The sequence below is a fragment of the Pollachius pollachius genome, assembly GCF_949987615.1.
Source record: "Pollachius pollachius genome assembly, chromosome: 16".
Classification (NCBI taxonomy): Eukaryota; Metazoa; Chordata; class Actinopteri; order Gadiformes; family Gadidae; genus Pollachius; species Pollachius pollachius.
In genome coordinates, this window is record NC_136949.1 from 18,318,991 (window position 1) to 18,343,969 (window position 24,979).

Below are 24,979 nucleotides of genomic sequence, written 5' to 3' on the forward strand. Positions count from 1 at the left end.
TCCTCCAACTGAGTGTGAGTGTGTGTGAACAGGCTTACAAGGAAAACTTTTGCTCCGCATACTTTTGCCAACGTCAGCACATCCTCTGCGTGTTTTGAGAGGTGCCGCTTGCTCAGGTGATGTGAGCTTTGACCTGTGGGTAAATGGACCCAGCTACGCTCAGAACACACACGTCATTTCCTCTTCGACCCACGTGTACGAGAGAGAAGATGTACACAGTGTTCCCGCTGTAGGGGGGTTGGCCTTCAGACTCTGGCCCCTACTGAGAGGGCTTAGTTGTGGAAGACTGAAGATTAGATGATTTTAAGATTTTAAGATTTTATGATTTCAAGACATCATGATTTAGAATATATATATATACTAGGGATGGGCAACGATCGTCGAATAGTCGAATAGTCTGAGTCACGTAGAAAATCGAATAATGAATGTGACTATCGTTATTTATTACACGGCTCTTCTCAATGCTGTTGAACGCTCCGTTCACTTGCATGAGCCTTCACAACTTCCGGTGGTGAACAATTTTTCTGATGAACCGTGACTAGCCAATCCAACGGTTCAGATCTTTACTTGAACCGTTCCCTCCCTAGCTTTGAAACCAAACGAATCTCGCAAGCTCATGTTTCAGATCAGTTCCGGCTCTCCTCCCATGTATGACACAAACTGACCAATCACAACCGTTTATCTAATATGAGGCGGGAAAAATACGATGACATTTCAACAACAACAAAGATGGCGGCCACTGATTTGGTTGATTAGCTATCGAGACCGGATTAAACGACGGCACTTGAAGCTTTTTTTGAGAAGACAGATGTCCAATTGTTTTCTGTTCAAAAAAAATTAGCATCGCTCAGGGCTGCATCACCCGTTTCGTTGCTCTGATTGGTAATAGGCCTGTCCAATTGCGTCCAGAGGCATTTTGATGTGCGCGCCTCGTTGACGCCCCCCCTTGGAAACCATAAATTAAGGGTTAGGGAGGTTCCTAACTGCGATTTACAATTTGTCGTGAATGTTGATGGCTTCAATGTTCTGGTCCATATTTTGACCAATTGGATTTGTACACTTTGTAAATTTGTATTTGGACCACACATATGAGTAATTAGTATTGTATTTATATCTGCATTTTTTTATCTTAATTAGTGAACGTTTTTTTTTGTCATGTTTTTGAAATGGCATATTCGGGTTTCAAACCGGAGAATTCTAAACAAATAAATTCAGGTGATCATGTTCACAAAGTATAATATTTAAATGTTATGAAACCAATTGTGTTTATATTTCTATTTACAAAATTAACCAGCTCTTAAAATTCCAAAACTTTGGAGAACCACACACACACACACACTCAAACGCACATGCGCACACACATACACACTCTTTCAAACAAGCTAAGGCCTGTGATTAGCCAACATGCTAAAGAAGAGAGATGTACTCACTGCAGTCAAATTAGTATTTGTCGACAGTGTCCTAAAGACTGGCACCTCTTTGTCATATTATCTTACACCCCCCCCCCCCCCCCCCCCCCACACACACACACACACACACCCCTTCTCTTTTGCCCATTTTCGCTTGACAGCCAGAAAGATGCTTTGCTCTCCATCTTTTTCTTCTTGTTTTGTGAGATAAGGTATTTTAACGTCTGCAGTATCACCACAGGGGGACAGGGCTAGCTGACCTGTTATCCTCTCATAACACCCAACCCTACCCAGCCTACTGCCTTCGTCCCATTATGGTACACAAGAAACCATATCTGCCATTAACCAACACACATACACACACACACACACACACACACACACACACACTAACCATTATAGCTCACATTCAAAAATGTGCAACTTGAATCACACTAACATCAGCACACGCCTACACACACACACACACACACCGTCCCACCAAGAAGAGAGTAAACAAGAAGACAGATGACACCCCCATGTTCTCTGCTTTCATCAGCAGCACACATGGTAGGTCGTGACTCTGTCCACTGATACACTTCAATTCACATACCATTCAGACACACACAGACAGCTGCACGCACACACACACAGTGTGTACCGTTGAATTCCTTAGCCTATAGGCAGTAACACTGTCGCTCTGTTGACACCGGACGCCTCTTGATGTGTCACAAACACATTATCACACACACACGCACACGCACACGCACATGCACATACACACCAAACAGGTTTCAGTAGGACCCGGTTCAACATGAGAAAATGAACTGGCACTTGAGATTCATGTAGAGACCGGTCTGCTGAGATGAGGGTAAACATGTTGATGGGATTTTGCTATACTGTGCTTTGTGCAAACTCTCCTTCACCTAGACGCAAAGTTAAACAAGTTAACAATTCCCATTTCTTAAATCTTTCCCACCGGAGCCGTAAAGGGTTGATAAATAGCTGCTGACTAATTTGGGGGGGGGTCTGGATTGTTTTTATGAAGGGGGTGTGAACACACAAACAGATATGAACATACAGGAGGCCGGTGCATTCTGGGAAAACAAACAAGCATGGCTGCTTCCTAGAAAATGATGAACGTTCTCCAGGACATGTTTTCCTATCAGTCTCCATCAGTCCCCCCCCACCCCAAACTTACTCTCCACCCCATCGAGTGCCTCTCCCAGCCAACACCCCGCCTTATGAGCCCTGGAATAACCCCCCCCCCCACACACACACACACACACACACACACACACACACACACACACACACACACACCACTCCCCCTCAACCCCTACTTACACACAAACACACACACACACACACACAATCTCCCCCCACCCCTACTTCCACAGCCACCTCTTTTTGACTCCAGGCCATGACTGCACAAAAACAAAATTGGGATTCTGGAGGTGTGTCTCTTCCCAGCCAATAGCAGTACCCTCCCAGCCAATGAGAGGGCTGGATAGGCGGAGCTCGCCTTTCCTTCCACTTAACTACAGTTGTTGTTTTTGCAGCACTTGCGCCCTTTGTTTTTCCTGCGAGTCTTGATGGATGGAGGGGAATGAAGGGTGAGGGGTCAGGCCTGGCGTTATGAGGCTATGGATGTGCGCCCAGACCTAGTTTAGGAAACCTTGAATGCACATACAAATACACCAAAACAAACACATTGTTCGACCACCAGATATAACCGCTTTTACAGCATTACTTTCTCTCTCCCTGCCTTGCATACACTCCCACATACAACCTTCCCCCCCCCCCCCCCCAACCGAAACCACAACAAGGCCCACGCAGCCCAGGTGCACGGAGGATGTGGACAGTAACAGTGCACTGAATCCTTCTTTCCATAATAACAACAGGGGACAGTAATTCCTGTACTTCTTATTAGGACAAAAGTACTAAGTTATGTAGCATCTTATCCTAGCTAGCTTGTTGTATACAGGGAATGGGTTAACCTAGCGATTGTTAGTGCTTGGGACTTGGTTCTATGAATATCCTTACTATTCCGACAGCGATATATTGTTTCTCCTTCTTCTGACAAATGTACTTATAAATACAAGTATGTACGACAGCTCTTGTGAGAGTTGGGATCAGTTTGAGCGCATTTGCAAACTCAAATATAGAATTTAAAAGAAATTTAAACGAAGCCTACAGCAACCACACAAAAAATAAGTATTCATGGGGTCACTATCAAAGTTCTTGCAACCGATGTCAATGGATGATGTGGTCATTTCCATTTTTACATTACTTTTAGGGGATTTTGTTGCTGTATTATCCAAAGTGACTTACAACCATCATACACACATTCACACACCGACGGTGGAGTCAACCACACAGGGCGACAGCCAGCTCGTCGGGCGCCGTAAAGTTGAAGCGTCTTTCTCAGGAACACCTCGACACTCGGCTAGGAGGGACCTAGGGGGGAGGGGAGAACCCCCCCCCCACACACACACGTTGAGGATGTGGTATTTCACAGTTTGTCCACGCTGTGCTGAAATCTCCCACTTACCTTCCTCTGCACCTACCTCTGCAGCCCCCGCCCTCCCACCACGCCCAGCCCCCTGCTGACCCATTCAACACCTCCAGATGGGAATGGAGGCTTATAGGACAGGTAGAGCCTGAAGCAGGATCACATGTTGCCCCGAGAACTACTAAAGCCAGGTATTAAAATAATATTATTTTTATTATATTATTAGAAAAAGACCTGACCTTGGTGACACTTTGACCTTGTGACATTTGTCCTCCAGGGTACGGCAAAAACGTTTTTTTTTCCCAGAGTACGGCAGAGGTAGATGAACACGTCTCCCCCAGATGACATACACTAGAGCCTGGCCGATAGACCGACCGGCCGATTTTAATCTGCTGATATCGGCAGAAATCACAGAAATATCGGTATTGCTGAATACGTTTGCTGAGTTTGACGATATGAAAACTTCTGAAGGGGTTGTTTTATAAATGTAATAACCTCTTTATAAATCCACTACTGTTCTGGTTGAACATCTAAATGCTTTAACTGAGCAAAGCCATGTCAACAATCCCGACAGATTGACATCATGTTCTGTGTGAGGGTAAGTAGCTCCTCCCCATACAGGTCAGTAGCTCCGCCCCCTACGTTCCATTGGTTCCTTTAGCTCATTTTCTGTGTGAGGGTTATAGTAGCTCCTCCCAATATTACAGCTAACTCGTTCCTTTAGCTCATGGTTTTAATGTGATGTTTCTGTGGCCCGGAGCATTGCTAGAGGGCGAGCAGCCAATCCCAAGGAGCAGCTCCAGTGGTTAATTTGAGCTGGATCCTGCCAGAACAAGATCCGGCACCTCTTAATTTTGGCCTCCCTGTGTTCCGGTACTTATTTGGGCAGATCCGGTACCTCTCGTAAAAAATTAAAAAATAAAAACATGTTTAAAATAAAATAATAATATCCATATATTAATTTATAGAATAAATCCCAATAATTTCATGTTGTTTATTAAGATTTAACGTAATTTGAAAGTTTCGGAGATCTGTTGACACACTGAAAAGCTGCGGGCCAACAAACCACGCCCGACCATTTGGAAATTCGCCGCATCTGATGAGCAAGCAAAGGAAAAAACGGTTACCATGCATGACCACATGCGTGCGCGCCACGCACAAGTTAATAGAAAGTATGATAAATTAAATATCACAGAGCAGGATTGTGAACGTTTACAATATCTCATGTCAATTTACAATCGGCAAAATCTTAACTCTTTTTAATTAGGATATTGATCCTGCGCGCCTCCTCTTTACAACAGAATGTGTTTAAGATATAAAACCATTTAATTGAGAATACACACACTAAAACAGATATTTTCGTTTTTTAATAAATATTTGGAAACGAAAATTCATGTTTCCCGCAGTATGCCTCTCTGGTATTGAGCGGGTCTTCAGGATCGCAATCTGCACAACCCAGTTGGTAAAAAAGTCAGTCACGCACGACTCCGTTATCAACGCTTTCCAAGCATCGGTGGTGATGGCAACTTTCTCCGCTAAGGACAGGATCTCACGGAGGGAGGCTGCTGCTTCGCTGTACATTTTCTCCAGCCACACTGTCATAGTTTGGCGACATGGCACTGTGTAATCCGCCTCGAGAAATGCGATCAGATCGCGGAAGACGTCACTTCTCTGGCAAAGAAAAAAAATAGCTTGCATATGCATCAGTTATATTCTCAATTTAATTTACAGAGCAATCCCTGCAAAGTATTGAGGTTAACTATATATAAGAGACTAGGATTAGTGTGTGTCTGAGGGGGGGGGGGGTATTTTTTTTTTTTGTTCCATTACCTCTAACCTCCGTACTAAGACACCGGATCAACCCCCCCTTTGCGTTCCGGGACCTCCCACTTTACAAATGAAGCACTGAGCAGCTCCAACCCCAGAATACCACAATGTACAAATCACGGCCAATATATCTACTGTTTGAATATCGGCAGATATATCTACAGTTTGAATATCGGTATTGGTCTGGCTCATACGTATATACTGCACAAATAATGGGGGTTAATTTTCTGGCTTTAATTGAACCAAAGCTGACTATGACTGGCACAAACCCAAGCCAGCATGATCGCAAATTGGACACAGCATTCAAATCCAGAACGTTCTCCATCACATGATGGTCTTAACACCGAAAGGCAACTAGCCAATTGAATCAGGGGCCCAAAAATACAGACAGACAAGCAGCCAGCCCCACCGAAACCAAACCCAGCAGGACACCATCCCCTCTAGGTATATAACCCCTTCACACCCTATTGTAACATTCAATTTTTCATTTGCTGCATGAATCTTACTGAACACTATAAACACAATATGCCGTAATCAGGTATCTTAAAAACAGCCACTTCTCTAAGAATAGTTTCACCCCATCCAGCAGCCAGGGAGATGTTATTAAACACAGGCCAATGAAGATCCTGTACATGTGTACCTGGGATAGAAAAAACAACTCACAATACCTCAGTTGAACTCCAGATACAACAGGCTCTCGGCCAAAGTACACGTTGCGCTAAAATAAGAAAAAACGATTAACAATCAGGTCTAAGAGTTAAGAGCTTTAAAAACACAGACCAAGGGAAACTCAATTTTTTCATGGATAGTGCTGGAATGATAGCCTGGGTAGCCATGCCCATTCTTCCGGCGAATTGGGTTCGCCCTGCACAAGGGTCTGGAGCAGAGCAATACATTTCTTTCTGCTTCCGATATGTTTTTGCGGGAGCCAATCACCAAGCTGGCTTTTTCCCTTGGCGCGCTATTGGCTGGTTTAACACAATGACGACAGGGAAGCGACGGCAAGCAGCCAATCGCGTTCAGTTGAACTAGGCCCGTTGATCACGCCTCTTGTGCTGAAGAAAATGACGGCAGCTTCCCCAGTCCAAAGTGGGATCTATGATTGGCTTGGTCTGGTAATAGCCAGGCTACTGGAATGATTCAACTCAACATATTGTTGATTGCCGATAATCGCAAAACATTATGACCAATACTATGGTGGATTGTTGTGTCACGTTAAATATATTCAATTTATCTTTAACATGGAAGGTGTTGTGGCAAAGTGGCAAAGAAATCTTGAAAATAGCTTTTTTTATGAATCTGCAATTATTTTTAAGCAAGAAACCCTCAAATAGATGAGTGTATTTATTCATAGTAAATGAAAAAAAAAAAAGCTTATTACTTGATTTTCTACGTTGGGCTGACCCGTGACATCATACCTCACAGGATTTATGACCAAGGGGCCATATCGAGTTACTTTAGAACCAGCCAATCAAAACATTGAGGCGCAAAGGTGATTGACATCCTTTAGAGAGCTATTGCAGTAAAGGAAAAGGGCCCCGTTCTCCATGAAAGACCTGATGGACCTGAACGCGACCGCTCTTTCTCCTCCCCCGTGGTTTAGAGCCAACGAGGACACTGGGGGATATTTACAGGGAGCTCCTCCAAGTAGGCAGTGGTGGAAATGCAATGTAAAAGAAAATGAGCCACAATAAAAGAGGAAAAGAGTACGAAGGAGAGAGAGCAAGAGAGGGGGTTTGTGGAGACAGGAGGGGAGTGTGTTGGCCGCCTGCCAACTTGACTCGCCTGCTCTGCTGAGGGGCTCGGTCTTGTTTACTGAAATATGGCCTGAGACGCCTGGAGACCTAAAGACTGAGACATGGGGTGGAAAGCTGCCAGCAGCAGAAGAGTATCCAGAAACCAAACTGAGGTCTGCCACAACCATCTATCTAGTGATGGCCTATATCTTTCATCCTCATTCCTGTTGTTTAAACAATCCTAACTTACATTCCACCCACCCTGGCCATCGTTAACATTAGAAGAACCTTCATTAATGTTGCCCGTAAATGTGTATAGTCACTCTATTAGTACTCTTTGATTAACATTGAAACTTTCTCATGGGACATTTCTTTGCCAGGAGAGGGCGGGAGAAGAGAGAGAGAGAGAGAGCGAGAGAGAGAGCGAGAGCCCTCCCATCATTCCTGCCCCTGCTGTTTACAGCCTGTGACACCGCAACAGCCTCAGTATACTCTACCCTCTGGCTTACCCCTTCTCACTCCTTCCTTCCTTCTCCGTTCAGCTCTCCCTCTCCATTTATCTACCTCTCTTTCTTTGTCCTTCTTCTTCTTCTGTGTGTGTGTGTGTGTGTGTGTGTGACAGACAGTCAAACAAACTAACTAAACTAAACTCATATTGCATTATGCATTAAGTAATGACAAGAATTAATTACCAAAATTGCAGTCATCAACAAGGCCATATACTGCAAACCAAAAACTACAAGAATCAGGGCTTTCCTCAAGGAAATAGTAAGCTATTGAAACATGAATTACAGTGAAACATAGTTAATTCACAGGCTTCTTTCTAAAGATGCAGGTTTGTCAGAGACAGTGTGACAATCCCAAAACGCCCTCCGTCAGTTGTAAATCACGGATTCAGGGTACATCTTCATTCTCTCGCTGCCATTTCAAACATGGTTTATCATGTTTCTGAGTCAATGTTTTTATTCTATGACTTGTGATGCCCAACATGGGGTTGATAACCTATTATATTTAGTCATTGCACAGCCCTAAATCACCATGGACCATGGTACATTTTAAGCCCTTTCTTCAACAACAGGCCCAGGCAATGGAAAGATAAACTATGTACAATGCATTTCTCTTTAATTCAACCAGGGGCCCCAACCTAAAGCCATGTTTTTTCTCTTTATCAGTATATTACACGTTTGACCTAATTAGTTAGGTAGGCTTTGAGCTCATTCAAATGTCGCTGGTGTGAAAGGCCTTTTCTTGCCTTTTTCAGAGCTTCCCCTCATCATTCTGCAAGTCACTGTTGACCTCCACCAGTATACACTGATGCCCAGAAGTACTGCACTGATCAGTAGGTCAAACTCTGCTGAAGACATCTTTAAAGATCCCATATCATGCTTTTTTAGGGTTAATAATTGCATTTCGGGGTACTACTTGAATAGGGTTACATGCCTGTATGTTAAAAATGCCCCTTATTATTCTCACACTGATAATTTCTGCAAAAGTTATATTAGCGTCCTTCAAAAATGCTTCTGTGATTGGTCTGCACGCCCATTCTGTTGCGATTGATCGATCACTTAGCGTGTGCCTCGGCAAATTCACACTCAACCCGCAATGTTTACAAGTTGTAAACATTGTGGGTAGCCGGGAGGCGGGACTTCTGCATTTCAGTACCGCCCACTTCACAATCAGACGTCACACTGTTATGGAAGTTTGAGCACAAACAAGCTGTTTAACACACTTATTGAGGGGCGTTCTCTGTTGGCGCGAATTCTCGCCCTGGCTAGGACTTTGATTCTAGCTTATTAGACGTGAAACATGTATACATACATCATATATCAGTCTATAGCAAAGGGAAAGGTAGAAAAAGCAGGATATCACCCCTTTAAGACCCCTTTAAGCAGCAATTGAGCGAGCGAGCGAGAGAGAGAGAGAGAGAGAGCAGAGCACCTCATCCTTGGCACTGAAAAGAGAGTGGTGAGGCAATCGATGGGCTATTTAGCAGGTGCCTGGCTGCCCAATGTTCCTCATCTAGTATGAGTGAGAGGATCAACACACAGTTAGCGCACAAATAGACCCTCACACAACCACCCACTCACCTACACAAAAACACACAAACTCAGGAATATGCATTCACACACATATGCATACACATTCAAATACACAATTGCATGTATTGAGTTTCCAGTCTCTTTTTTATTTGAAAAGAGAACATCAGCATTCCCTCTTTCACACGTCACACGTCTTACAGAGGACACAGGCGCTCATATGCACACATTGCCAAGTAAAACTCATTTTGTGTTTTTTTCATGAAGCTCGGGCAAACATTTCATTCGAAAAAAATGAAAACCATTGGTAGGGTTTACATGTTTTAAATCAGTCCTCTCATCACGATTTGAAAATGCTTGTGAGTTCAGGATGCTGCAAAGGAGGATGCTGAGAGAATCTGTTGCAGAAGTATCGTCAGGTCAGGTGCTCAGATGTGAGCCAGTGGCCCACACATATGAAGCCAGCAGGGAGGCATAGCAAATGGGGTTGAAACATTGCTGCCTATTGTTTTTAAATGTTTGTTGAAACATATTTTTGTGAACAGATGTGGAAAGATACACAACTGTTTCAGAATCCGCAGGGCCCATGTGCCTATTACAGAATGGATTCTATAGCAGCCCAGCACCAAATCAAGCACAAACCAGAGCTCACACACACACACACACACACACACCGCCTTCTGTTTTCTTACTCTATGTCAGGGGGGCCCAAATTCTTCCCAGTAGAGGGCCAAAATGTAATCGTGGGGAGGCTCGTTGGCCAAAATTAAAAATTTTCAGTATATTTAGTCAAATATGTGGGAGGCGGCTGAACAGGATAGGAGCTCAACAGCGCCACCCTACCATCAATGTATCACAATGTTATTCTAGGGTCAGGAATGGAAGTGCACCAATAAATAATATTCAATGAGAGCGAGCGCAGATTCCGAGCGCTGATGGCGGAAAACAATAATATATACAGTGGGTAAGGCGCGGGCCAAATAAAATCGGTCGCGGGCAAAGTTTGGCCCGCGGGCCCTAAATTGGGCAGCCCTGCTCTATGTGAACAAGGCCAAACCGACTCTCATTCAACACAATCGGAAAATAGATGTGCCAATCACAAACGTGTTTTCTTACTGCAGACACATAGACATGCCGAGATGGATGGATGGATGGATGGATGGATGGATCTCTCTCTCTCTCTCTCTCTCTCTCTCTCTCTCGGAAGCAGCAGGGCCCGGAGGGGTCAAAGGTGTGGGAAAGCCAGGGTCCCGTAGCGTGAAACTGTCACGATCGTGAAGAACCGGTCCCCAGCATAAACAAGCAGGGCCTGCATTGGCCCTGGGACAATGCCCAAGAGAGGGCTCTAACAATACACCACACACACACTCATACTTACACACACACTAACACACAAACACAACCCTAGACACACACAACTCTAGACACACTCACACGTACATCCCCCAACACACACACTCATACTTACATACGCACACCGACTGACACAGAAACAAGACCCTAGACACACACAACTTCAGACACACACACACACCACCGACTCAAATCCAGTCTGAAACAATACCATACAGACGCTGAAACAACTTGGGAGCTGGGCTTGAGCCACAGCGCAATGGGAACTAGCAGCGCAATGGGAACTAGCAACGTAAGGCAACGCTTGAAGCAACATACATCGGCGAGAGAGCTCTACATCACAGCCGACACAGCTAAACCATTGTCTCAGCACATCAAGGGGGTCCCCACAACATAGACCAGTTGAACTAAAGCTTTGTGAGAAATTAGGTTTGTCTATAACTACTTTTTGTCCAAGACCAATGGAGGAAACAGATTTCTACAGATTTATTAGAAGAAGGATTAAAGCTCTCAGTCGCTATAGGCTTCCAGTGTTACTCTCGACCACAGGAGCAAGAACATGGGCTCCATGTAGCTAGCTAGCTAACCTGCTGATTCTTTTAATTAGACCGTATAAAACACAGAACCACCATCCATGGTCAGAACACAGGAACAATCTGTAAATTCATGATGTAACAACAAATTACATATTGTACAATCATAACTTTGTCAATGTTATGCATGTATATGGCCTGTCTATTTAGCACACATCGTTTCTCAACTAAACAACATTTTGAACCAGGCAAAGTTAGAACATTTGTTCTCACTCGCTTTTGTCTTTTCTTTTTTGAGGTGTTCAACTTAACCCTTTACTCTGCATTCAGGCTAAAACTGTTAACACAAGTTAAATGTCCCGTTTGCAAAATGTGCTGATAAGTGATTCCCCTCTCCTCCCCATCAATTCATCTTAGATAGGAAAAAACACACAAACCACTTTCCACTTATCCACTCGCTTTGATTAATTGATTCGGAACGGTTAAGAAAATGTAAATGGTGTGTATATATTATGGCTGTAAACCGGTGGCATGAGGCTGGCAGGCAGGGCGTAGCCATGATTTTATTACTGTGGTGGCCAGCTCGGGCCAGTCTTGGGGGGGGGTGCAAAATTTAAGTGCAATATTTATTCATAATGTCGGATTATAACACTTTAAATAAGAATGATAAGTCAAAGTTAGATCAAACTAACAGTGCATATATTTCAGCTTTCTTTAGACCGTTTACGTTCAGGATTATTATTTTTATTTATTTATCTATTTTTAATACTCGGGGGGGCCAGCGAAGTGGCCAACCTCTGACCAGGGGGGGCCGCCCCCCCTGGCCCCCTCGTGGCTACGCCCCTGCTGGCAGGCCCTCATCCCTGGTCGTTTCCTAATAGGGCCTAAGGCTGAGAGCTGGAGCCGGGCCACAGGCTACCTGATCCGCCCAGACCTCGCAATCCTGCAAGTTCACCGTCATAAATCGCGAATGGGGTGTAAACACACACAAACATAGCCTGTCAAGTAAGAGTCACACACACAAACACACACACACACACACAAACACACACACACACACACACACACACACACGCGCTGAAGAATCAAGCACTGACATATAGGCACACACACTGGACCCATGCCCAGTGACCGGGGCAAACATGAAAAAAATATGCCAAGCATTCCCACCCTGCCTTCTTCAGCCCAGCATGGAAAATTCCTGTCCCACTGCAAGAGTCAAAGCTGGAGGCAAAAGATTGGTGCATAGCGTACTCATGTGGACATCAACAAAACTGCAACCACATTTAGATCTTTTAGCTGTTGAAATGAGCGGATTAGTATACGGTTTAAGTTTGCAGAAATGCTCTAATACAGTCCTGCTGTTCATTAGGCATGAAGGGGGTCCTTTATTGCTCGTTTGCATCAGATGATTCTCGTCGAGCATGGACACCTAGCACAGATGAAAGGAACGTTTTCTAGCATTCATCGTCCAAAAGGAGCTGAGCCCAAGGTTAAATCGTACTTCAAAGGAAAAGAAGACTATGATTATATGTAATTTATTTGACTTAATCACTTTAAGTATAAAGCTGGATTTTGAAACGTTCAGAGAAGATTAGGACTAAAGGGTAAAATAAAGTAGACACTTCCTTTGATGCTCTTATCAGCGATGATGCATTTTAGTTTTCTGGCTGGATATATACGTAACTTATTTGGATTACCTTTTACTTGTTGATCGTCATAAATGACTGCATCTGTGTTGACAATGAAAAGGGGATGAAAGAAAAAGAAAGGGGCAGAGAGAGAGAGAGAGAGAGAGAGATATGGGATTATTTTCATTTTGCTCGAAACAAAACCAAATGGCCATTCATGTCTTTATTTTCTGAACAATCTGGCGAACAGCTGATTGTAAATCTGTAATACAATCAGCTTGGATGTCAAAAGCCTCCGTGAGTGAGTGAGTGAGTGAGTGAGTGAGTGAGTGAGTGAGTGAGTGAGGTGAGTGAGGTGAGTAAGGTGAGTGAATGAGTAAATAAGAATAAGAGTCTGTCTCTGTGTGTGTGTGTGTGTGTGTGTGATCTCAGCTCAGGTCTTGACAGCATGAGAGATGTGAGATGTGGGTCTCAACACGACTACTGAACTCTGATCTGACCATGTGGAATCAGGGGAGGGAGGGGTGACTTGATCTCACTCCCTCCCCAAATAAAGAACTCAAATACCCATGAAGTTAACATTCCATAGCAGTCCAGCATTGGTGAAAAGCTATCACACTCTCTCCTGGTCCGAGCTGGGAGATTGAGGCCCCCCAGGGGGCAGTTGGCTGTGGCGGTGATGGTGCTTCTTCACTGAAGACTGCTGTGCAACTACAGGAGGAGATGGCAAGCACTTCTTAACCCTCCCTGACCCCCCCTCTGGCTCTCTCCCTCCCTCCCCCCCCTTCTGAAGATGATTCTTCTTCTCTTGTTTCCATAATCACACACGCTGCTGGCCTTCCACAACCCCCCCCCCATCCCCCCACACACATATTGAAGGTGTACAACTGGCCCCCCCGGCAACCATGACACCCTGCTCTCCCACTAGGATTATACAGGGTGTTAGATCGCCTCTGGTGCTAATAGTTGGCATGAAATAAATGTTGGTCGAAAACGCGAGGGTTGCAGGTATATGTTAAGTGTGTGTGTGTGTGTGTGTGTGTGTGTGTGTGTGTGTGTGTGTGTGTGTGTGTGTGTGTGTGTGTGTGTGTGTGTGTGTGTGTGTGTGTGTGAATAAAGTGCAGGATATCCCTTATCTAGTCTTTAGATACGCTTCCCAAATGGATTGACAGTGACCTGATTCCACGCTTCCAGCGATTGATGCGCCCCCCTCCCCCTCTTCAGCAGACAGCTAAACCACCAGGCGGCCCCTGGACACAGGCCCCACAATGGGGTTCAGGGGTGGGCTCTGTCTGGCTGCCTTCCACTAGCCATTGGTGGCGGCTAAACCAGCGTGTCTATTGTCTGGATGGCACGATTATCATTAGTTTTGTTTTCTGTATTATCTTCAGACAGTATTGCAGAGGAGGTGGTGGTGGCCATTTGCACACAACTCCGGATCCACCCAGGGAACCAGTCCCTGTGATCAGCCAGATGATTAGAACCACCAGGTCAATCCATCTTGGAGAAAGCCATCTTTCAAAGGTTAGGCTCAAGGGGCCCCCCACCCTAACCCCTCACTAGGGCCCCCCCCGCCCTGAGCCCTCACTAGGGGACCCCCACCTTGACCCCTCACTAGGGGCACATTGCCATGCTGAGCCGACAGCAGCAGGAAATCCAGTCTTTTATTTCCTTTCTATATCATGGGCCTGTGCGCACAGTAACATCTCGCTGTGCCGTTACTGGGCCAAAGGTCGTCTGCTGCTGCCACCGCCACAGACGCTCCGCACCACTGGGACACCGAGCAGAAACCCTACGATGCAGTGAATGATCCCTACCCAGCCTATTCTCTCTGTCAAGGGGATCGGGACGCCTGCCTTCAGGAGGAGCCGGCGATCGAACTAGTAACCTCCTGGTTGACTGGTAACCGGAAGGTTGCTAATTCGATCCCCGGCTCCTCCTAGCTGAATGTCGAGGTGTCCCTGAGCAAGACGCCTCGCCCTAACTGCTCCTGAAGAGCTGGCAAAATCCCCTAAATGTAAATGTAAATGCAAACACTTGCTATTTTCACTAGCGTAACCATGGACTGGCCTGTATTCAACAAAAAATACATTGCACTTCAAAACATTACATTACACGCTAATCAGGCACCCGTAATTGAATGCAGCTGTGTTTGTTTACGGATGTTTGTTGTTGACTGAAATCCTCCCTTTCATTATATGCATTGCACAAATCTCCCCTTTATCTAACTCTGAACTAGTGGTGGTTTTATTTAAACCACTAATAATGTCATGAGTTCTGGGGGTTCAAGTTAATCGTAGGAACACAGGAGTTATTGTTGTTAAACGCTATAGCAGTTGTCAGCATCAGAGGAAGACGTCGGAGCGATCCATCCCGAAGACACCAAGCTGAGTAATCCTTAAGGTACGGCATTCCACTGCCCCCGACCAACAGAACTGAGCGGTTGACCTTAGCAGCCATTCAGAGAAGTTGATTGGACCAGCCGTTCTGATCAGCCTATTGGACCAGCGTATGTACCCTGTATGAAGAGACCAGCCTGATCTATTCAGATGTATTTATTATGCAAGTTAACATTGCAGGATTATATAATGGTGTATTTATACCCCTCACAAAGAAACGTGTTTCTCTCTCCAGTCCAGCTGTCCAATACTGGGGTCCTTTCATCAGCCTTGGGAATCGGGTGGCCAGAGAGAGTGCCTGCCCATATACAGTCTGCCCACCCTATTGGCAGCTCCAGAACAAACGTGAGCCCTTGTTTCCCTCGATGTGCATGTGCGTGCGTCTGTGTGTGCGTGTGTGCCAGGGAGCACTTGAACGCGCACCAAAGCACAGAGGGCCGCAGCGCCTACCTCCTGCTCCGGCTCCAATATGCATTCAGTCAGCAGCCCTCAGTATGCACGCCCCACGGCCCTTCACCAGCACTACCTTTGGCTCGTGTTTACTGGGCGTCAGTCAACAGGACTGCATGGTTAATCGGTTTTGACCCCGCGGAGTTTCACCTCGCCAGAGCCTCGCAGCGGAGAGCTTGTGGGAATATGACCCCCTCCCCGCATGACCCTTTACTCACCACGTAACCCTATTTTAAGCCCCCCCCCCCGCCCCCCCCTCCCCGTGACCTTTGACTCCCTGGACCTGTAGCGACGCAGGAAAGACAACCGAGGCAGAATACCAAGTGGACAAAGACAGCATCAGAACAACTGCAGAGGTTGACATCTCAGTATCCCAAGTTTTCAACCACCAACTAGACAAGCAAGAAGATCAAAAAGGCCTTTCCATCCAAGGCATAATATATAGAATGGACCAATAGCCTTGCTTATATCTGAAGTTGATACAAAGTCACTCTGCTGAGTGTTCCTCTTGCCAATAGGAGGCCCCCCCTGTGTGTGTGTGTGTGTGTGTGTGTGTGTGTGTGTGTGTGTGTATAGGGTAAGCAGGGACAGTCTGGACATTCAAGGATATTGTGTTAAATCTGTAGATCTGCAGGAATTAGTGATCTGTCTGATCCCATGCCCTGCAGCCCACCCTCTAAACTAGAGAGAGAGAGAGAGAGAGAGAGAGAGAGAGAGAGAGAGAGAGAGAGAGAGAGAGAGAGAGAGAGAGAGACGGGTTTACTTTGTTGATAGGGAGGTGCTTCCGTGTGCATCTGTGGGACCAAGCACAATGTGCTGCTACACTGTGGTCATGAATTTAAACCGTTAGCAGAACTCTGAGGCAGAACAGCCTAGTATAACAGAACTGTGTGTGCAATGCACTACACTAACTTAACCTGCAAAGCAGCTCTCTTAAATGCTCTGTATTTATTTTCATATCCTCTTCTACTCACTTCTTCTATCGGCATTAGTAGGGATTCAAACTACTGCATATATCCACTGGCCCAGTTGTTTGTTTATCTCTTTGAAGAGGCTTTGGCTTAAACCATAATTAGGTGAGCAGAATAACTGCAGTATATTGCTTTCAATGCATGCACAGTAGACGTGTGTGTGTGTGTGTGTGTGTGTGTGTGTGTGTGTGTGTGTGTGAACCAATGCACTTTAAACCACATAACATTAGCATGACAAAGGTAGCATTATGTTCTTACCATGATACGAGTGTAGAATGATTAAAAAACGATGCTGTTTACATTCTGACACACATAATACATATAGTGTCATATAATCTGATAAATATACATTTGAAGAGTTCAATCCCGAAATTGCAAGCGTATGTCTGCAAGGGTGGGGGGACCTAGTACATTTACATTGAAGGAATTTTGCTGACACTTTAATCCAAAGCGATTTACAACCGTTCATTCACACATCGACGGCGAGTCGACCACGCAGGGCGACAGGCAGCTTGTTAGAAGCAGTCAGGGTGAGGTGTCTTGCTCAGGGACAACTAGGAGGAGGAGCCGGGGATCTAACTAGCAACCTTCCGGTTACCAACCGACCTAATCTCCCTCCTGAGCTACTGCCACCCCTCGTAAACCGTTCATTTTGTGAAATAAATAATGTCCAGGAAGGGTTTGGATCACAGGTCCCAGATTGACCATCAGGGACACAAAAGGTGCCATCTTATCTTCTCACTGGCGGGATATAGCGCCTTACCTGGACGGTCTGCAGGAGCCAACCACATCGCTCTCGGATGTCCTTGAAGGGGCAGCGCTTGGACAGCATGAGGAGGTGTGCCAGGATGGCGTTGAGGACCCTGCAAGGTGGTCCCGGCGAGGCAGGGGACCGGGGGCCGGATGCTGGAGCGGGCCCGATGGCCTCCACAATCCTCATCAGCTCCTGCTGGATGGTCTCCATGGCGGCGTTCCGGGAGCCGGCGTCACGGCTGCTGAGCCCGTCCCAGCGGCCCAGTGCGTCCTGGTCCACAACATCCATGTCCGAGGGCTCTGATGCTTTGTGTGCGTTTTTTTCAGCAGGAGACTGAAACAAAAACAACAAAGCTTACATCAATGGTTTAATTTACAAGATGGTAACTGCTCAATGAGACTGTGCCTATAAAAATGATACATCAAATGTGCTCGACTGTCAAAAGCATTATGAACAACACGTACAAAAACCAGAGCATATTGACTGTAGGGTAGACCTAATGCCAGTTTGCGGTTTCACAAGCTCATTCTATTGAAATTAAGACACGTTCCTTACCAACATGCATTGACAGAAGATAACGGTTAGGTGAACAGCCAAAATCAAATCAAAGTGTGCCAAACAGTCCATTCAATCTTTCCCCGTCTGCTTCTTTTTGTTTTATTGTGATGAGGACATTGCTGTACCAATTCTCATAACACAATGATAGCAGAGAACTATATCGTTTCAGCTAGAGTGCACCAAGTGTCATGATCCATTACTTACTTACTTTATTCACATTATTTGGAGCTGGTCTCCGTTGCAGCGACTTCTTCCTTCGGATCTGACCGCTCGTCCCAGTGTGAAAAAAAAGAGGAGGCTGCAACTTGATAGACGTCTGAAGGGTCCAACCACCAGACTTGCCAAACGTGACAGGGTTGTTCTGTGCGAACGTCGACCAATAGCTGTTTAGTGGGCGTATCCACTGCTGCAACTCTCCGTAACGCTTATTCATGGGAATTTGATTCCCTCGCACATCGCTCTGCATTCGGCGGCTACGGATGAGAAACCTCGTGGACTACATGTCCCGGCATGCTCTGCTCTGCATCGCCCTTCACTTGTTTACCCCATTCGGAACCAGAGAAGTGACCGACGGCAGACAGAGAGACGGCCGCACATAGAACTGACACAAAATAAAAATAAATAACTAATACTATTACAATAACAATAATAATAATAATAATAATAATAAACATTTGTTTGAAATATACATATTTGTAGATACCTTGTATGTGTTTATTCAGAATAAACCACATTCTGTTCTTTAGATTGGGCAGAATTGAAAGAAAAATATTATTAAAAAATATATCATTAATAAATATTAATTCAAAATGTACTTTGCAAGGCTAAAATAGAAAATACTACTGATGCAGAGACGTTATGTTTTGGTCTAAAGATGCGCTGATTGATCAATATTTGGCCAATGATGTGAGGGTGACACACGTGTCGAATAACTAGGCGTGCTTAAAGGCGCGTTCATGAGGCGCGTTCATGGTCTTGGTGATAACGAGACGGCTCGCCGGTGATAACGCAAACGCCTACGCGTGTTCCCTCAGTGACATTTCGTGTGCACTGCGTTGGGAATCTAAAAGTTCTTCACAGCAGGTTTAAAAAAAAAAAAAAAAAAAATCTGAACTAAACAGAACTCAGTATGATCAGTTTCAAGTTCGAACGCCTTTATTTCATTGTAGCCTATCACCTACTATCCTTTTGTTTTTATTTATGAGAAGCACATTGTATTGCCACTGTATGGAAGGCTACACTTGCCCTTATCTAGAGCTGGTTTACCAGTACATAACGTTTAAAACTGAGCAAAGTCGATGCCAACAGACGGTTACAACGTCAATCAATAGTATTGTATGTGATATGATCAGCGTTGGGAACGTTACTTTAAAAAAGTAATTAGTTATAGTTACTCACCTCTTGTTCCAAAAAGTAACTGAGTTACTAACTGAATTACTCTATAATAAAAGTAACTAGTTACCAGGGAAAGTAACTATTTGCGTTACAGTAAAAAAAAAAAAAAAAAGGAAAGTTGCAATATGTCAAAGAATTTGAATATTTCTGAGCAGTTTTCACTTGGCCTTAATGTGTTAAATGGTTGAACTGCCCATTCAAGGCCCTGATATACTTCCAACAGAATTTGTATTTGCTTGGTTGCAAAGGCTGTGGAACATCTGCCGAATACTACAGAAAATGTCAACTTTTCATCGGATTGCTCCGGACTCGTCATTTCTGCTGCTTCATCGAATCTGTTTGGTGTGTGCGTGTGCGTGTGTGGCGCGCGTGTCCTGGCTTGTGTGTAAAAACACTGGCTCCGATTGGCTACCATGAAACATGACTCTGCCTTAGCCAATCATAATCGCTTATCGCGTTGTAAACCCACCCGGTCTCTTCACTACCAGTTTGTGTTTGGAGCCAGGGGTGCATTCGGATTATGCAATAATTCAATCAATTCATTGTAATTAATTGTAACCACATTTAACGTACAGTAACGGTAACGGCGTTGAAACGACGGAAACAGTAATTAGTTAGATTACCCCGTTACTAAAAACAAAAACGGAGTTACCTAATGTCGTTCTTTTAAACTGCGTTATTACAAACACTGGATATGATGGTTGATTCTTATCTTATTCATATTGAGTAAAACTTTCATGTTCCACCCTGTTCAGGCGTGTCATTAGTAAACCAAACGTCACCAACTGGGCAACTCTGTTATCAAAATCTGGCCCCAGTTGCCGAACCGAAGTGGAATGATAAGAGCGTCATGAGGTGTCGTTAACGAGAACTTTCCGACGGCGCTGAAATGTTTCCCCAATAATTCCCAGCGATGTGAACGCGCCATAACTATACTTAATATGTTTCAAATAAATGCGGACTTAAGACACTCCCCTCAACATATCAAAACGTTGCCCTGGTTGGCTAGAATTACCACGTGGAATTTCCCATGTGAGAAATGACAGAACTCTTTTAAAGAGGCGTGCCAGCTCCCATACTATGCTTGTTCTTGTCGGTGGTTTGTCGTGTTGTGCTGCTTACTACAGTGAGGGTTTCAGTGCGCCCTAACAATGAATCCCCTGCCCCCTCCCTTGTCCGTTCAAGTTGGGAACATGTGTGGTTTCATTTTGCTTTTTTCGTATATTTTAATTAATTAATAACGGGCGCCACCAGAGGGCGCCCCCGACACATTTGCTGCCCTAGAAGATCGCCTAGGTCGCCTATGCCGAGCTGGAGAGCTCCTTTTTTTTTTCTTCCTCCATGGGCCCTTGACGGCGCCTCGGCCCCGGTGCAGCTGCACCGGTTTCACCGTCGATATTTACGCAGCTGTCCAACAGAGGGTTCAAAGCACTTTCCTCTAAGCTTAAGGTCCGAACCTCCGAACCTCCCGGAAACTCAGACCGTTTTGAAGGCGGCATCGGGTTGCTTTACTTCCACACAAACCTCAGCGTGAAAATTCAGACCCAACAGAGTGTTCAAAGCAATTTCCTCCAAGCTTAATGATGTGATCCAGATGCCTTGGACACCAGCCTTCCGAGTTGCAAGTGAGAAATCTCCCAGCTTTCTTGCGCATTTCAAGGAGGCACGCCCCTTTTTGGTCGGGCCCAATCGGAATTCTGAGAGTAAACCGTGTTCAGTGATGACGCTCTCAACAAAAATGGCTGCATCCGTAAAATGATTTATTAGGGGTCCGAGCAGCGAAGCTGCTTGGCCCCTATTGTTTCTGTAACGTTTTTTTTCCCCTCAAATTCTGTTAAAGTCATACTGAAGCCTATACCGTAAATCGAAAACTCTTGAAATTCTCAGGTATGGTTACCAATAACCCCCTCTACCCATAAACCAAAATTTGTGGTACTGCCCCCAAAGGTGGCTCTATTGTAAAAAATCCTGAATTAGGCTTATTTCTCCTCACCAGATTGACATGGACTCAAAATTATTTCAGAATATTAATCTCTAGAATCAGACTCATTTATGAAATCCCGGTGTTATGCTCTAAAAATGTATACATTTCCGAAAATTTCATATTAAAGCTAAACATGATAAAAAGATTCACAGGCTACAAAAATAATCAAAAATCCACCAAAATTGCCAAATAGAATCTTAAAACCAAGCCTCACAAAAATCATCGAACAGAATTTGTTTTACTTAGTTCCATTTGAGAAATATTGGCCAATAAAGTTGGAGCAGTTAGCCCATTTCTCTTATATGACCATTTTTTTATTGCATAAAATGGTGGATGCCAATAACCCCAACTACTAAATAACCCAAATTGTGGTACTGACCCCTAAGGTGGCGCTATTTTAAAAAAAATATGAACTAGCCTTATTTCTCTTTACGAGATTGACCTGGACTCAAAATTCTTCCATCATATTAATCTCTAAATCTCTATCTCATCAAATGCATCTTTTTCACCCTGGTCTTCGGCTCTAAAAATGTTTACTTTCCCACAATTTCATAGAAAAGCCAAACGTCCACTGTCTCAACCCTTTTTGCCTATATGACCATTTTGTTATTGTATAACTACCATACGGCTATCATTAGGTGGATACCATTAACAGTGCAACTTTTCAGATCTATACTCTGTTAAGAAAGCCCTTTATTTCTCTTGTGAAATGTGTTCTTGGAGTTTTCTTGATGTTGTGTGCTTATCAATCGACATTTTCGACATGTGAATGAGGCTTCATGCAGTTAAGGAATGTTAGATACTCAACGGGATAATGCCGTATCCTGGTGGTTCTTAGGTTGAGAGTTCGAATCTTGATTAGAGCACTATGAATAAGCTGAACATGACATTCTGTCAGTGCCACTCATTTAAGAAACACAACATTGAACAGCACCTGAAATTCATCAGGCAATCAACATTCCGGCTCATTAGTTTCTGTCACGTTCTTGGAGAAAGTAGTCCAATTCGGATCGCTTTTAACTCACTTTATTTGTTAAAGTATTTCGGTATGGTAACTATGAAGCAAAAGGAGGGGAATTGTATGGACACGCGTGTGAGCGACAAACAGCAGGCCTCTGTATCTAACTCCCTAGTATGAACTGCCGGATGTTTCTGATTTCATTGGCTCCAGGCCCTGCTTTAATACCGAGTAGGCGTGGCCTATGTGAAGTATTGGCTCCGCCCTCCTCACCTGTCAAAAGGTGCTGCCATCTGTGGCTGGAATAGTTATTGCAGCTTATATGTCGGGTCCTGCCCCCCTTGTGGCTATGCATAGTAATTACAGCTTATGTGTTCGATCCTACTTCCTAGTGGCTATGTATGGTAATTACGGCTTATGTGTTCGATCCTACTTCCTAGTGGCTATGTGTGGGCAGTGTGGGCACCACTTTGGTCATTTTAATGTCGTTGCCCTTAGTTGGTCGGAATTACCACGTGGAATTTCCCACGTGAGAAATGACATAACTCATTTAAAGGGGACATCTCATACCACCAGGTGTGAGTGTGATTAGCCATTACAAGCAGGTTTGAAAATGTGCAGCATTGTGACATCACAGGTGGGCGTGTCCATCTAGATGTGTGACGGATAGATGTAATGGCTAATCACACTCACACCTGGTGGTATGAGATGTCCCCTTTAAAAGAGGCGTGCCCTCTCCCAAACTATGCTTGTTCAAACTACGAGAAGTTCACCTGTGTCCGACTTGATGGTGTGGGAACTTGGTGCCCCCTTCAGAACAGCTCGGAGGTTCGGAAGCTCTTACGTGTCTTTACTTTAACTTTCCCTTCTTCCGAAATAATGCCGCCTTCAAAGCAGCTCGTAGGTTCGGAAGCTCTTATGTGTCTTTACGTAAACCTTCCCTTCTTCCGAGTGTTCAGGAAACGTCCCTCAGAAGTTCGTAGGCTATGACATAAACCCGGAAAAACAGATTGTTCGTGAGACTAAGGGCTTCTACGAATGGTCAAATCTCCAAACCTTTATGCCTCCTATCCTTAACCTTTGTGGAAAACGTCATCGGGTCAAGGAGAGATGAAAATGTGCTTCCTTTCGAACATAGGAAAAGACAGCACTGTTTAGAATGACTTCGACTCCACTTTTCCTAACCGACGTCGTTGAGCGACAGTGAGTATTGCTTACCTCTAGCGTCTCTAGCTTGGAACTACAGTTTTCCGAAATTTGACTACAACAAGCGCTCTTTCGATCAATGCGTTCTTGTATTGATTTCAATCAGGTTGTCGCCAACAGTGACAATCACTGAGGTTGGACTTGGCCAACGGCTAACACTTAACACTCACTTTACTAGCTTAATTAATAACAATTAAATACAATACAAATATAAACTATGATACACTTTAAACACTCAGTTTACTAGCTAAATTCAATACAATACAAATATATAAAGTAAAAACAAACGTTATCTGTATTATGTTATTTCTTCTTGATGAGCGCAAATGTTTTTTGAAACCTGCCTGGCAACGGACAATCGTCGAACGATGACGTAATGTTTCGACGCGGATTACGTAGGCCGTACAATTTTGGCCCCGGTACAATTTTGGTGACCCCCAGTAGTCTTACTTAAATGTGAAGTCTGCATTTTATTTTCTTACGGTGTATATTTTGTGCTTAATAACCAGCAATAAATTAATTCATTTCGATTCAAATAATGCTTCTGGAATTGGTATCCATTATTATAAATTGTATTTTCTTCTCTTCTCCTTCTTGCTTTACCTCGTCTCTCATGCGTCTTCGTAGTTAGTCAACTTCGTCGGTGGCATGTTGCCTTAAATATTGCTGCCGCAAAGGATTATGGGATACCACTATCTACTTTCCTTTCGTAAAGGTTGCTCAGGAGTAACCTATGCTAAAGGAGGATGCATCGAGGCTCCTTTCCTAGGGACTCTCTAAATCATAGCTGTCAAACTCAAGGCCCGCCAGATGTAATTTAATTTGGCCCGCCAGATAATATCTAATGTCTATCAGAACTGGCCCGCCGGTTTATCGCATTTCAGCGTTAAAACTAAAAGTCCCACAATGCACTGCCACTGCGCTGGTATACGTCAATCGAGGCCCGCAAGCGCGAGCCCAGCCCCCACTACCTGTAGCGCTCTAGTCTAGAATGTTTACTGCAGCAGCCGCATACTGTTTATCACCTGAAGTAGCCTAGGTTTTTTAGCTAACTTTTTGTTAGCTACCTGTCTCTTTCCCCGAAAAAAAAATGGCTAAACGGAAGGTGGACATTTAGAACAGGGTTTTTCAAGAGAGGTGGGAGGCTGAATACATGTTCACCGATATGAAGGGCAAACCCATCTGTCTTGTGTGCGGAGCAGATGTGGCTGTCACGAAAGAGTACAATTTAAGACGGCACTATGAAACGAGACATCAAGACAAGTACAAGGATATGAACATTCAA

General features: G+C 44.5%; 1 protein-coding gene across 1 annotated transcript in view; it reads right to left on the minus strand.

The window, feature by feature from the left end:
• Positions 1-17,881, minus strand: part of sesn1 (sestrin 1) — a gene marked incomplete at its 5' end in the record, with an annotated part of 56,790 nt that extends 38,909 nt beyond the window's left edge. The window contains one exon of the mRNA XM_079753475.1: positions 17,603-17,881. Within this exon, the coding sequence (XP_079609601.1) occupies positions 17,603-17,881 (279 nt within the window). The remainder of the gene's footprint in view (positions 1-17,602) is intronic.
• Positions 17,882-24,979: the final 7,098 nt, after the last annotated feature.